Here is a 15,998-nt window from a genome sequence, read left to right as displayed (position 1 = left end):
GAAAACTGCATTAGCCTTTTTCATGGCTGCATCGCATTGGCGGCTCAGAGTCATCCTGTGATCAACCAAGACACCCCAGTCTTTCTCCTCCTCTGTCACTTCCAACTGATAAATCACCAGTTTATAGCAAAAATTCTTGTTGTTAGTCCCTAAGTACATGACCTTTTGTCGGAGAATAACAGAGTTCTCACTTTTTGTTTGGGTACAGCAAGTCAGATACTTTATTTTCTCTCACAATTGCGCAGAGGGAGAGAGCTAAGCAGGTCTCTCTACAGGTAAACAATTACAGCAAACCTTTATGCCTTTCATTACAGACAATAATAAGCAACAGCTGCATTTTGTTTATACATAGGCCATCTTGATATCTTATTTTTCTCACTTGTTTTGACTCTAGCCTACATACAATATTTTCTACACATTATCCACACAAGGTCGCAACAACTTCTCACACAGTTCTTTCCCACTCTCCTCACACAATCCTCGCTTCTACAAATCTCGCGTTATTAGGGTTACAGTTAGCCTGACTCTTGCTAACGAACTGTCATGCATTGCAGTTCCTTCTTGTCAGTTCTTTCTCTGCTTCCACACCTTGAACTTTGCACTGTTAAATTTCATCCCATTTCTACTACTCCAGTTTTCAAGGTCATCTAGATCTTCTTGTATGATTTTCCAGTCCTCCTTAGTATTGGCAATACCTCCTAACTTTTTGTCATCTGCAAATTTTATTATCACACTCACCTTTTGTGCCAATAAAAATGTTAAATAAGATTGGTTCCAAGACTGATCCCTCAGGAACTCCACTAGTAACCTCCCTTCAGCCTGACAGTTCACCTTTCAGTAGTCTCCCCTTAAACCAGTTCCTTATCCACCTTTCAATTCTCATATTAATCCCGAGTTTCTCCAAATTAATTAATAATTTCCCATGTGGAACTGTATCAAATGCCGAACTGAAATCGAGGTAGATTATATCTACTACATTTGCTTTGTCTAAAAAAACAGTTATCTTCTAAAAGAAGGAGATCAGGTTGGCCTGGCACAATGTACCTTTTGTAAAACCATGTTGTATTTTATCTCAATTACCATTTACGTCTATGTCCTGGACTACTTTCTCTTTCAAAATTTGTTCCAAGACTTTGCATACAACTGAGTTCAAACTAAAGGACCTCTAGTTTCTCAAATCACATTTTTCCCCTTTCTTAAAAATAGTAACTATATTAACAATTCTCCAGTCATAGGGTATGAACCCTGAGTTTATAGATTAACTAGAAATCCTTGCTATTGGTCTTGCAATCTCATGTGCCAGGTCCTTTAATATTCATGGATGGAGATTATCCAGGCCCCACAATTTGGTCCCATTAAGCTGTTTGAGTTTCACTTCCACCTCCTATGTGGTAATTTCTACTTCCATATCCTCATTTCCATTAGCTACCCTGCAACTACCCCTAAGCTCCTCAATACACTTATTAAAAATTGAGGCAAAGTATTTCTTTGGGACATGCCTAGTTTAGCAGTCTCACTTGTTATGTCCTTGTTTTCTTTTTATTTATATGGCTATAAATAAATTTATATGGCTTTACTATTGGTTTTAATTTCCTTCCCAGGGTCCAACTCTGCTTCGCTTTTAGCAGTTCTCACTTTCCCCCTACATTTTCTGACCTCCAATAGGTAGCTTTCCTTTCAGATCCATTCAATCTTCCATTCCCTGTAGGGTTTTCTGCTTTCTCTTAATAACCTGTTTGAGATGCTTGCTCATCCAGCGTGGTCTGCAACCCTTCCCTATGATTTTTCCCCTTGCTTGAGATGCAGGCTTCAGATAGTTTCTGCAACTTTGACTTAAACTAATTCTAAGCCTCCTCCACGTTCAAATCCTTGAGTTCTTCAGTCCAGTCCACTTTCCTAATTAATTTCCTTATTATTTTAAAGTTTGCCCTTTTGAAATCATGGATCATGGACAGTCAGGACAGTGCAATCAGACAGCTCAATCTCCAACTCAGACAGTCTCTGTGACTTACTTTCCACTTCTTTAGTGTGTTTAGCCCTTAGGCTCCTCATGGTCCTCCTTTCTTGGGTTTCCTTTGCAGCAAAGCACCCTATGACTCATCATAACTGGCTCTCTGGATATGGGGAAAGCGGTGGACATGATATGCCTTGACTTTAGCAAAGCTTTTGATACAGTCTCCCACAGTATTATTGCGAGCAAGTTAAAGATGTATGGATTGGATGAATGGACTATAAGGTGGATAGAAAGCTGGCTAGATTGTCAGGCTCAGTGGGTAGTGATCAATGGCTCGATGTCTAATTGGCAGCCGGGATCAAGTGGAGTACCCCAGGAGTCGGTCCTGGGGCCATTTTTGTTCCACATCTTCATTAATAATCTGGATAATGGGATGGATTGCACCCTAAATCCGCGGATTACACTAAACTGTGGGGAGAGGTAGAAATGCTGGAGAGTAGGGATAGGGTCCAGGGTGACCTAGATAAATTGGAGGATTGGGCCAAATGAAATCTGATGAGGTTCAACAAGGACAAGTGCAGAGTCCTGCATTTAGGATGGAAGAATCTCATGCACTGCTACAGGCTGGGGACCGACTGGCTAAGTGGCAGTTCTGCAGAAAAGGACCTGGGGATTATAGTGGACAAGAAGCTGGATATGAGTCAAGAGTGTGCCCTTTTTGCCAAGAAGGCTAATGGCATATTGGGCTGCATTAGTAGGAGCATTGCCAGCAGATTGAGGGAAGTATTATTCCCCTCTATTCAGCACTGGTTAGGCCACATCTGGAGTATTGCATCCAGTTTTGGGCTCCCTGCTACAGAAAGGATGTGGACAAATTGGAGAGAGTCCAGCGGAGGGCAACGAAAATGATAAGGGGGCTGGGGCACATGACTTATGAGGAGAGGCTGGGGGAACTGGGCAAAAGAGTCTGCAAAAGAGAAGAGTGAGGGGGGATTTGATAGCAGCCTTCAACTACCTGAAGGGGGGTTCCAAAGAGGATGGAGCTAGGCTGTTCTCAGTGGTGGCAGATGACAGAACAAGGAGCAATGTCTCAAGTTGCAGTGGAGGAGGTCTAGGTTGGATATTAGGAAACACTATTTCACTAGGAGGGTGGTGAAGCACTGGAAGGGGTTACCTAGGGAGATGGTGGAATCTCCATCCTTAGAGATTTTTAAGTCCTGCTTTGAGCAGGGGGTTAACTAGATGACCACCTGAGGTCTCTTCCAACCCTAATCTTCTATGATTCTCTCCTCAGCCTTCTTTTGGTTAGGCTAAACAAGCCAAGCTCTTTGAGTATCCTCTCATAAGGTAGCTTTTCCATGCCTCAGATCATCCTAGTAGCCTTTCTGTGCATCTGTTCCAGTTTGAATTCATCTTTCAAAACATGGGACAACAGAATTGCACTCAGTACTCCAAATGAGGTCTCACCAGTGCCTTGTACTAACACTTCCTTGTCTCTACTGGAAATACCTCACCTAATGCACCCCAGAACTGTGTTAGCCTTTTTCATGGTCGCATCATAGTCATCCTGTGATCAACCAATACACCCATGTCTTTCTCCTCCTCTGTCATTTCCAACTGATAAGACCCCAATTTATAGCAAAAATTCTTGTTGTTAATCCCTAACACTTTTGACATAAACCTTGCACTTTGCCCTATTAAATTTCATCCCATTTCTATTACTCCAGTTTACAAGGTCATCCAGATCATCTTGTATGATATTCTGGTCCTCCTCCATATTGACAATACCTCCCAACTTTGTGTCATCTGCAAATTTTATTAGCACACTCCCACTTTTTATGCCAAGGTCAGTAATAAAATGTTAAGTAATCTACAATTACTTTCTACCATTTAGGCTACTTACTTTTTGCAGTTCACCATGTTTGGAACAGATCATTTAACTTTAGGAAACATCCCATTCTTATCTTAATCACCTGCTAATCATCTGTTTATAAACAAAATTCTGACTCCCTGCCTCAGGGGCGCAAGCTGGGAGCAGCAGTCTCCTGTCTCCTCTGCAGAACTCATTACATTGCATGCTTGGGCTGCCTGCGTGATGCTTGCAGTTTGGGGGGCAATGCCCTCCCATACCACCTCCCCATCTGCCTATGGACAAACCTTGTCTTAAAAGATCCACAGATACAAAAATCTTTGTCCATATACTTTGAGGAATGGAGAGGAGTTGGGGTAGACCTCTGTCCAGAGGCAGATTAAGATTTATTGGGAACCTGGACACCAAGAACATTTGGGCCCCCCATGCCTCATTAAAAACACAAATGTATCAAAATGCATTAATACAAAGACTCCACGCATGCCCTTAAAGTTTCACATTCCTTTTAAAGAGATTACATGTTGTTATTATTTTGATTCTGTTACTTGTATCCCATCAAAAGTCCTTTTCACCACCATCTGTTGAACCGAGTAGCAGCTTAGGAAACTAATTACAGCCAGACTTTGCTTATCATTCCTGTACATAGCAATGGAAAAAATGTGCTACACTTAATATACTGCAAATGTCTCTTGTTACTTACATTTTAATAATATCACATTATGTAACCAAAAATACAGACATATAAAACATGATATCATATGAGGGTTCAGAAGGGAGCAAGGAGGATGTGCAGTGGATGGAGGGGCCAGGCAGGAAAAGGTTATCAAAGAGGGAATTGGAGAATATGAAGAAGTAGCACAGTCATAGGGGTTCTGCAGGGCAGGAGGAAGACTGAGGGGTGTGCTGAGGAATGTGGAGGAAAGCTGATAAATAAAGGGGGGATTGGGGAACTTGGGTGTGGGATGAGAAAGGAGAATGAAAGAGAATGTGGGTGCAGAAGGGGAGCTGAGAGAGGCAAGGGAGAAGGAATAGGACTGTCCAGGGGAAGGGAGCAGGGGTGAGTGCAGAGGGTAGGTGGGAGACAGGAACCTCTGGTGGAGTAAAGAGGGAGAATGTGAGAGGCTGGCACTGAGAGGTGAGCCAAGGCAGTGAGAAGAGTAGGGCTAGATTGGCAGCTCCCGAAGCCCAGGCATTAGGGGAGAACAAGTAACATGGTCCCTCCAAGGACCAGCAGGAAGGGGGGAGCTGAATGAAAACTAGCTGGGTTCTTAAGGGCTGGGGCATATCACTTCCTTCTCGCAATTGACCGATAGCCTGAAAAGCTATCATAACGAATCTGTGGACAAGATAAAATGCAAAATTTACTTAACATATATGTACAGTGTGTTAACTTTATATTAGTATACAATAGTGTTTGTCATTAGAAATAGCATTTGTTACCCACAATAGTAACTGGGATACCACAGTTTCACTCAAAGAGAATATGAAAAAACAGTGGCAACTGCCATACTTGTTGGCAAGTGTTTCTTTTTTAATGTTGAACAATCTACTATAGAATCATAAATAAGGCTAAGGAATCATTATTGACTTTAAGCCTATTAATAAAAAGGCATCTCCTTTCTTGAGACTTTATCTTGTGATGATTAGATGTAAACACTTATGAACCTGAAGGCTATGGGTTTTAAAATCACTGTGCAGCTCCTTCCTTTCTGGTCACATTGTTCAGTGATATTATCCAGCCAAATAAGAGGTAAATGTATCAGTAAAAATCCCCCTTACTGGGATTTAGAGGTAAAAATAAGGTTTTATAAATGTTCTATAGGAACTTATGCATGACACAGACTTCCATAAAATTTATTCTTCTGGAAGAAGTCTGGAACCCGCTTATTAGCTCTGAATCTGCTGGAATCATTTTACTCTAACTGATAGTGCTAAATGTATATTACAACTGAGTTTACATAGGAGGAGTGGCAAGGAGTATTTCACAATCTGTTAGGTGATTAGAATTTTTAGGGCAAATTACCCCTTGAATGACAGTAACTGGTAATGATGTTTTGTACTAACAGAACAAAGTGTTCAATGGAGCCTTGGCAGATAAGGCATTAATAAGTACCAGAGCTGACTTGGTTAATGAAATGATTTGCTGACGCTTCTTTTTGTCACTCGTCTGCACTTTCAAGTTTAGTGCCAAAGGTTCACTATATATAGCCGAAGCTATCATTAAACACTCCCATTTTGTCCAAACCCTATAACCAGCTACTTGTTCCCTTAAATCTTTTCTAGGGCAGTAATTTCAGCCAAAATGGTGAAGCTTCAGCTGCCCAACCCAGGCCTGGACAATAGGATACCTTCCCACTCAGAACTTGAAACCATTGAGAAAGAAGAGGCTGATACGAGACCAAAATGGGATAACAAGGCTCAGTACATGCTAACCTGTATAGGGTTTTGTGTGGGATTAGGAAATGTATGGCGATTTCCTTATCTCTGCCAGAGCCATGGAGGAGGTATGTTTTTAATTATTTATTTGGGGAACAGAAGGAACAGAAGTCAGCCTCTGTTATCATCTGGTGAAGCTTGTGTATACTGAATATTACAGTCCATATTGCAGTAATATTGTCAATTTCTACACAAATTCTGTGTTCATTTCCATGTTCATAGCTTGTGAAATAATCATTTCATTTAGCTTTCTAAGTATATCTATTTTGGGTATATTGGTAATATCAAGACAAATATTTTGTCTTTTGGAACCCATGCTTGATCAGATATAGTGCTTATAGATAACAGTACAAAAATTTTCTGTTTTTCATATTAAAATACATGGTATATTAGAAATAATATAAATGCAATTTCTTACTTAACACACATCTTGCAGTAACATATACACAGTAACCTGTATTAAGCAAACACTCAAGAGACTGATAATCACTTGCTTGATGGAGGTGGTTTTCAAATAAAAGTGATGCCAATATGTACTCAGATATTTTGAGGCAGTCTCTTAAGATAATAAGTTATCTAGTAAGGGGACAGACAGATTTCACTGTTCCTAAAATACTATAAACATAGTTTAATTTCACATTAATTGTTACATACTACATATGAAAATATATTTATTTTTGAACACAAAGTGATCCAACAAACTGCACTTCAAGGGCATGATTCTGAGAGTGGCAGAGGGAAAACTACTGTTGCCAGTATATAACACATCTTCAGGGGTTTACAGCTTAGAGGTCTTCATTAGCTTTGGCCTGGTTTGCGGTATATCTATGATGTCAGAATAAATACAAATTATGATAGTGGGGTGTATGTAGCACCTCTAGAGTTAAAGTTGAGAATAGTTTACTGTTTAACAGCCAATTTTTCTAAGTGCTCCAAAATCCACATGCATACTCAGATTGCCTTGTAATTTACTATATCTCCTTGATTTCAGGATAGTGGTCCAAATGTGAGGTCATTTGAACAAGAGGTTCCTGAGATACAGCTCCCAGAAAATATGATATCAATTGTTAGGGTTCCCAGTAGCCCTCCCTTGGTTCTTGTTATGCAGACAGAAAGCAAAAGACCAGAGTCCGAAGGCAATATGATGTTTATTGGGTTACCAAGTAAGCATATCCACTGTTCTGTACACCAGCAGAGCTTTCTCCCGTTTCCCCTCCTCTTTCTTAGCAGGCTCAATTATACCTTGAGTGCATGTCCTTAGCACCACCCCTTAAAATTTATAGTCATGTTCTGTTTTGGGTGGTCATGAGTCTGGGGGCTTTGATACCACCTCTTTTGTACCCCATGGGAGGATTAGGGAGTGAGGTTGTGTCCTGGCCAAGGCCACCTTTTTCTTGTTTTTTAGTGTTTCTCCCCCCACCCCCATCCCCCTCATCCTTCCCAACTGGTTGCTTGACCTTATCTCGGGAAAGGAGTTGTACATTCATATATCAAAGTCCCACCATATCCAGCAACACTTTGACTCTAGTCCTCATTTTTTCTCATTATCCTAAAAACCGCATTTGGCTAGGCAGAAGCAACACACCCTGTCTTTGTTCACACATCAGTAAGGATATAAGAATATCAAAAGTCAAATGGGTAAACAAAACCCCAAATTCCATCTCAGGCAAATATACAGGCCTGAATGCTATATCACCATCATTAACATCAATTTTTTACAATTATCACTTTTTTGCACAAATCTGGAGCTCTAACCATGGCTCTGATTTTTCCTCGCACCAATAATACCTAGTTGGATTTGATTTCAGTTAGTAGCTGGCACCCACAGCCCTTTTAAGGAAAAAATATTTTAAAAGTTTTTCAGGGAAAAGATTGGACCTACAGTGTGGATCACGCTTTGACACTGTGCCAGAGCGTCTGGACTGAGACCCTGTAGCAAGCCAGAGTGCTTGCAGACAGCATGCTATCAGAGTTACTGGTTGGTTCAAGGTGACCTACTGTGGCCATTGAACTTGAGCCACACCCATGTACTGGAAGATTAAGTCCTGCCCTCAGTAGCTTTCTGAGAATGTATGTTAACTACTATTCTTCCTGTGTTCTGCTCCAGAGAGGTAGGGGCTGTGTAAATGGGCTCCCTTTAAAACTGTTGCTCCAAAACCAAACTTTCTGGATAAAAGTGTCAGTATTTCAAAGCAGTCTAATATAATTATACATACTCATATGTTTTGAAAATTGTTAGGCCAGGTCAGAGTATGGTTCAAGTTTGTAGTCCTTTGATCCAGTAATTCTTCAGGTAATGCCCCCGCATCAAGAGCTGCTTTTAATATTCAAATTATTCTAAAATGTATATGCAGGTTGTCTTGCAATTTGGTATGCCACAACAGGGACTGGAATAGAGTTTGTGGTGCAAATGTGGGATCATTTGGTTAGGGGATTCCTGAGACACAGCCCTCCCTAAAATGAGATGCTTATAACATTTTAGATGCAAAGCTATAGAAAATCTAAGGGTCTGACCCATTTATAGAATGGGCTACCCCTGACATTAGCTATTGAATGCTACCAAGAACCAATCTAGAACTATTTCAAAAATTATTGCACACTAAAAGCTTTAGAACCTTTGCTTACATACAGTTTACATCTGTGAGAGTTATTGCTTCCTCAGAAACTCCTTGGTGAGCACTACTCTCTGAACAATGCAGTGGATTAGAGGCTTATTGTATGCTAAGACAGAGTTCAAATCCTTTTCTCTGGAGTTTTCCATCCTGTGTACATTAGTACTTTTAACCCAACTTTTGCTTGGCATCTGGGGCCACAGTGTGGCAGTGTGAGTAGTGTGTGCAATTTGAGGAAGTTCAGCAACCCATGGATGTATCTCCAAAGCCATCTATATATCTATTCAAGTCCCACCCTATGACAATTTGGATGGGCTGCATTGTGTCTGGGATATGAAGCCATGTATAACTGTGTTAGACTGGAATGACATGGAAGGGCTATTTGCCACATTAAAAATGGTACCAGAGAGGCCAGCTCAAGAGTCCCAGTCAGGCCAAATTAGTTATTTGCTGGGATAGACAATAGGTCTCACACACTGGGTCTGGATCAGGCATGGGCAGGGCTTGGCATAGGCACACAGTGCCAAGACCAGGGTGGAGAGCCCACAACAGGCATATTTAGTCTATGTACCAAACAACCAATGATGATACCGAGATGAGAACAGGCACACTTGGTGCATGTGCAAAGCACACCATGCTCAGATTGGAGTGTATTCAGTACTGGATCCAATTCAAGGTCCTGGTCCTGATCTTTAAGGTCTGTAGCAGCCAGTGAACAGGCTACCTGAAAGACTGCCTCTCCCTTCATGAACCTCACAGAAAACTCAGAGTGCTCAATCCTTGACTTAACCAAGTGTACGTTCAGTATTGCTGAGAGGAGTGGAGAGGAAAGCATGAGCCCAGCATAATTTAGGCCAGTCTAACAGCTGCTCTAGGAATCCTGTGCTGCTGAGGATTGGGAGGAGAATTATGTGCTCTGCCTCACCCTCTGTTTGGACCTGACCCTCCTCACCCACTATGGGTGGGGAGAGTGCATGGCATAGAACAATCTATGCTAGTTTTATGCCAGCTGAGTATTCCACTCTATCAAAGGAATTTCTGAGCTGCCCCTGAAGAAGAGCTGTGTGTCGCTTGAAAGCTTGTTTCTCTCACCAACAGTAATTTGTTAAGTAAAAGATATTACCTCATCCAGTTTCTCTCTGTCCCTTTAAAACAGATTTCTAGTTGCTCTGTGGTGTCTAAACAGCACAAAGCAGCTGGGTCAGAAGCCAAGAACTGAGCACAGAAACTATCTGTGCCAACGGTGGAAAGTTCAGGATCCAGAGACAAGGAATCTTGGGCTTTGGAACAACAGGCCAGAGGAGAGCAGAATGAGTTCTGATTTTTTTTGTTTTCAGATTCTTGCACAAAAATCTAATGTTTTATAGAAGCCTAATGTTTATATAGCAGAAGTTGGAGAGCAGGTAAAAAGAAGATTAGAAAAAAAAAATCTAAATATAATCAGCCAAACAGTTGGATAGTAAGAGCAGATCCTATTTTTGATTATATTTTATGCTAGTTTTAAGACATGTATTTGTTACTAGAAACTATGATGATCACTCTTTAATTAAGAAATTGAAAGAGCAGCCACAGCAAAAACTAGGTCATAAAATTTTACCCAGTAATTCATGCAATGAGTCCATAATTTCTGGTTGAGCTAGAGCCTATATCTTGTAGAAAAACATCAAATCTTGATTTAGAGTCCATATGATTGAGAATCCAGCACGTACCTTGGTAAACAAATTACCCTGTTAAAATTTGCACCCCATATTCGACTAGAATTTGTCAGCCTTCAATTTTCAACTATTAGATCCTTTTATGCTTTTGTCCGAGAAAGTTTTTTTTTCTACTAAGCAGTTTCATACTTGCAATGCTCTTCCATGCAGAAAAAGACATGTCTGGGGTCTTATTTCAACCCTGATCCTGCAAGCCTAGAATCATAGAAATAGGATACTGGAATGGACCTCAAGAGGTCATCTAGTCTGTGAAGGCAGAAATATTAGACCATCCCTGAGAAGATGGTGTCTAACCTGTTCTTAAAAACCTCCAGTGATGGGGATTCTACAACCTCTCCAGGTAATCTGTTCTAGTGCTTAACTGTCCTTACAGATGGAAAGATTTTCCTAATATAATCTAAATAATCTTTGCTGCAAACTAAGCAAATTACCTTTGTTCTATATGTTTGGTGAACAACTGATGACCAGCCTCTTTATAACAACTTTGTACATATTTGAAGATTTATCATGGCTCCCCTCTAAACCAAAGATTCCAAAACTTTTTTTTTGCTGTGTGCCTCTCCACCCCTGGAGGAGATTTATATTCCACGTGCACCCCTCCTGTCCCACCAATATGGGAAACTGAAGAGACATAGCCCAGCCAGCTAAAATGGCAATACCTGGGAGAACAGGAGACAGGGGATAGTGGTTTGTGGGTGCCTGGGAGGATGCAGGGAGTAGTGGGTGCCTGAGGAAGGTACGGGGTTGATGCTGGGTGCCTGTGAAAGGTGGGGAGACAGGGGCATCTCTGATTCACGGACTGCCTCCCTGTGCACACCCCTCTGGAGCAGGTACCAGCTGCTCAGCTGCCTCCACCTGCTGCTAAGTGGAGCAAAACCACTTGCAGCTGGATGGGACTCTCCACTTCCTCTATACTGCTACTTTCTGATAGCCTGAGGCTACAGCGACCCCTATCCCTCCCACCAAATGTGATACCTGTGCAGTGTGCATGCTGCCTGCCTAATCTGAATTTAAGCACCCCCCCCCCCCCAGACACACAAGCCTGGGCAAAATTTCCAGTCAGGCAAAAGCAGCAGCTTCCTAACAGCATCACCAGGCAGGGCCCACAGGATGCAGCTTACTCCATGCTGCTCACTAACCCTCTGATGTCATTGCACTCCCTTCCCGGGGTCCTGCCCACAGTTTGAAAACCAATGTCCTAGACCAGGGGTCCTCAACCTTTTTCTTTCTGAGGCCCTCCTAATATGCTATGAAAACTCCATGGACCAACTGTACCACCACAACTGGTTTTCTGCATATAAAAGCCAGGTCCGGAATTAGGGGGTAGCAAGCAGGCCAATTGCCTGGGGCCCCACTCCACCGTGGGCCCTGCAAAGCTAAGTTGCTCAGGCTTCAACTTCAGCCCCAAGTGGCAGGGCTCCAGGTTTCAGCTCTGCACAGCAGGGCTTTGGCTTTCTGCCTTGGGCTCCAGTGAGTCTAACACTGGCCCTGCTTGGAGGATCCCCTGAAACCTGCTCATGGCACTCCAGGGGGCCCTGGACCTCTGGTTGAGAACTACTGCCCTAGACTAAACATGCCCAATTTTTTCAACTTCTCTTCATAGGGAGGTTTTCTAAATAATTTTTGTTGCTCTCCTCTGGAGTCTCTCCAATTTGTCCACATCTTTCTTAGTACTCCAGTTGAGGCTTCACCAGTGCTGAATAGAGTGGGACAGTTACATCCCTTGTCTTTCCTGTTAAGTTACTATTAATACATCCCTGAATGCCATTTTTATGTGCATGTATGTTTAAAATCAGGAATTCAGGAATGCTGTCCCTGGGAAAATCCACCTAAATTTGACTGAGTTATGAGTTTTTTAAAAAAAAAAAATCTCACTGCTGACAGGCTCAAAAGAAGTTTATTAGAGGCTGGAAACATTATTCTCCAAAGATTCCAGCTCCACTGAGCATTCTCCATCCCCACATAGCTTCTACCTGTCATCAGATTGAGCATAAGCCATTCCCACAGAGCAATTGAGCATGTTGCAGCCCAGGACTGCAGAGGCTGTGCAGGAATTTGCCTGCAATTGCTCCTCCTGGCACCAGAACTTAGAGAATGGAGATTGTCTCTCCTGTGGTCTCAATGCTTCCTCCACTGGTGTCCAGACAAGAAAGAGAAGAGGGAAGCAGACTCAAGAGGGGAAGAGAGAAGCAGAAACAGGCTTCAAGGGAGAAATGGGGCAGATGAGCAGGGGCGGCTCCAGGCACCAGTGCACCAAACGCGTGCCTGGGGCAGCCTACTGGTCACCATGAGGGCGGCAGTCAGGCTACCTTCAGCGGCACCCCTGCGGGAGGTCCACCGGTCCCACGGTTTCAGCGGCAGTTCGGCGGCGGGTATGCTGAAGGCACGGGACCAGCGGACCTCCCGCAGGCATGCCGCCGAATCCGCGTTACCAGCAGACCACTCGCAGGCGTGCCGCCGAAAGCCGCCTGACTGTCGTGCTCGGGGCGGCAAAATACATAGAGCCACCCCTGCAGATGAGCTATGAGGGTGGAGAGGTAGGGACACAGGCAGTGTCAAGTACATGCTAGGAGACAGGGACAGAAGGGGAATGAGGAATAGGGAAAGAAGGATCTGTGTCCATTGGAGCAGACTCCTCTCCATAACCTAGAATCAAACCTAGAATTCCCAAGCTTCAATATTTCTCTGCTGTCAGCAAATAGCTGTGACACCCACTGGTAAAATGGGTCTTTCCTCTCCCTCTAGTGGCTGATCCACATAAAAAATAACAGCTTATTATTGCAATCAGTTGCTCCATTAGCTCAAGTAATAGAAATCTGTAGCTCTAAAGGTGCCTAATCTCTTTATAACCTATGGGGACAATATGGTTCAGTGTGATGGAATATATTTTTTCAGTAGGCTTTTCAAAAATCATAGGAAATTAAATTAAAAAGAAAATGCATTAAAAGAAGTTAAGGTTACAAGGTCAAGAATTAGGAAATACTTTGCTGCTTTAAGTCAGCAGAGGTGTGCATATCATCTTCAGTTACACGAGCACATTTTTTCCCACAGGACTCCTAACTTCTTCAGTGCACAGGATAGACTGTGTTCTCGGAATGAATCAGGGTTGTGTAGTGAACAAGGCGGTTATTGCAGATGTTGGAAGGTGTGTAGTAAATGAGGCTGGAGATTGCAGGAAGAGAAAGGATGGTGTCATGGTTAAGGCATTTGACTGCTGCCTTGAAGAACTAGATTCTAGCCCTGCCTCTGCCACAGAGTTCCAACGTGATACTGGTCAAGTCACATGAAACAAGATTTTCACAGATGGCCATTGACTCACTTTCTGAGTGTATGACATGAGGCGCCTGGCACCTGATTTGCAGAGTGGCTGAGCATTCTCAATTGCAACTAAGTCAACTGGAACTGTGCTTTGAACATATAAAATATCATAAAAATGCTAAGTATGCTGAAAAATCTGCAGATTTTTTAGGGTCCAGATTTTTTAAAGGTATTTAGGCATCTGAAGATAAAGATAGGCACATTGGGATTTTCAAAAGTGCTTAACTAATTGAAATCAGGCTGTTAAAGTCTGCTCGAGGCATCTCAATTTGGGCATCCAAAATTTGTGGGCACATGGCAATTTTGATCTTAATCTCTGTGCCTCTTTTTCTTATCTGTAAAATGGAGATAATACCAACGTTCTGCCCCAATGGGGTGTTGTGAAGATAAATTCATTAACAGGACCAGCAAACAGAGTAGTTTTGTGAGGGAGGTCTCCAGGTGAAGGAGGAGAGACTATGTGATCCTTGTCTGAGTTTGTTTGTTTGCTTACTATGCGCTTGTTTGATTGAAGATTATAGTGTGGTCTGTTTTGGGGGCTGTGTGCTGAGCCAAGCAGCCTGCTAGGCAAGGCTGAGAGCAGACTACAGCCTTGTTAGTAAGCTCTCTCTTAATCCTTAACCACTTTAGGATCCCTTGACAAGGAAGAGAGGCTAACTCAGGGAAAACATGGATTTAGAAAGCCAGTTAGTTCCTAAGTGACCAGAGGAGCTAGCAAACAGGAGTGGCAAACGGGAGTTATGCAAAGCAGTTCTCTTTGTGAAGGAGGAGAGTATGTGATCCTTGGGGTGAGTTTGTCTGTTAGCTAGCTGTTACCACTCAAGAAAGGAGTCAACGTGCATAGTTCTCTGAAAACATCCACTCAATGTGGAGCAGCAGTCAAAAAAGGAAACAGAATGTTAGATAATAAGACAGAAAATATCATAATGCCACTGTATAAATCCATGCACACCCTCACCTTGAATACTGTGTGCAGTGCTGGTCACCTCATCTCAAAAAAGATATTTTAGAATTTGAAAAAGTACAGAGAAGGGCAACAAAAATTATTATGGGTATGGAACAACTTCCATACAAGGCAAGATTAAGAAAACAGACTGTTCAGCTTAGAAAAGATAAAACTAAGAGGTGATAGATAGAGGTCTATAAATGACACATGGTGTGGAGAAAGTGAATAAGGAAGTGTTATTTACCCCTTCACCTAACACTAGGGGTCACCTGATAAAAGGCAGCAGGTTTAAAACAAAAGAAAGTACTACTTCACCCAACACACAGTCAATCTGTGGAACTCATTGCCAGGCCAAAAGTATAACTGGGTTCAAAAAAGAATTAGATAAGTTAATGGAGGATAGGTCCATCGATGGCTGTAACAGGCACAGACTCACCCCTGCAGCGCCTCCTGCTGGTCTCAGGGAACTAGCTCAACCCAGCCTCCAGAGCACCCGCTGCAGGCCAGTGATCTGCCTTACTCTCTACTTCTGGGCCCCGTGTCCCTCCCAGGACCCCAGTGCCCCTTGCTCAGGGTGCTGCACCCTGGCAGTACCCACACACTAGGTCTCCCCTCCCAGGGAACCCCCACCCGCTAACCCTACCTCACCTCAGTATCCAGCTACTGTCAGTCACCATCTAGCCCCACACCCAGGGGCAGACTGCAGTATCAGCCACTCATCACAGGCAAGGTTGGGTTTGGGCCTGCTGCCTTGGCCTATCTCCAGGCTGCCCTCTGCAACCCCTAATACCTCCTGGCCTAACACTAGGCCACAGCCTGGGGCTTTCCAGCCTGGAGCTCCTCAGCCTTTCCCCAGGCCTGCTCCACCCAGGTACTCTGCTCTAGTTCCCTGCGGCCAGGCCCTTCTCTCTCTGCACTCAGAGAGAGACTGCTGAGCTTCTGGCCACCCTGGCCTTTATAGGGCCAGCTGGGCTCTGATTGGGGCATGGCCCAGCTGCAACTACTTCCCCCAATCAGCCCAGGGTGTTCTCTCTCACCCCCCCATCCTTTCCAAGGGCTGTTTTTAAACCCTTCAGAGCAGGAGCGGGTGACCACCCCGCTACAATGGCTCTTAGTGCTCGGTGTCCCCGTCAGGTTCCCTTCTTTT

The 15,998-nt window shown here is 43.2% G+C and overlaps 1 protein-coding gene across 1 annotated transcript in view; it reads left to right on the top strand.

The window, feature by feature from the left end:
• The first annotated feature begins 6,126 nt into the window (after positions 1 to 6,126).
• Positions 6,127 to 15,998, top strand: part of SLC6A19 (solute carrier family 6 member 19) — a 64,502-nt gene continuing 54,630 nt past the window's right edge. The window contains 1 exon segment of the mRNA XM_026659241.1: positions 6,127 to 6,328. Coding sequence (XP_026515026.1) covers positions 6,127 to 6,328 — 202 coding nt within the window.

This window comes from Terrapene carolina, unplaced genomic scaffold, assembly GCF_002925995.2.
Source record: "Terrapene carolina triunguis isolate 2854851 unplaced genomic scaffold, T_m_triunguis-2.0 Scaffold613, whole genome shotgun sequence".
NCBI classification, from domain to species: Eukaryota; Metazoa; Chordata; order Testudines; family Emydidae; genus Terrapene; species Terrapene triunguis.
The sequence above is the reverse complement of the archived record's forward strand: the minus strand, read 5'-3'. Positions and strand labels throughout refer to the sequence as shown.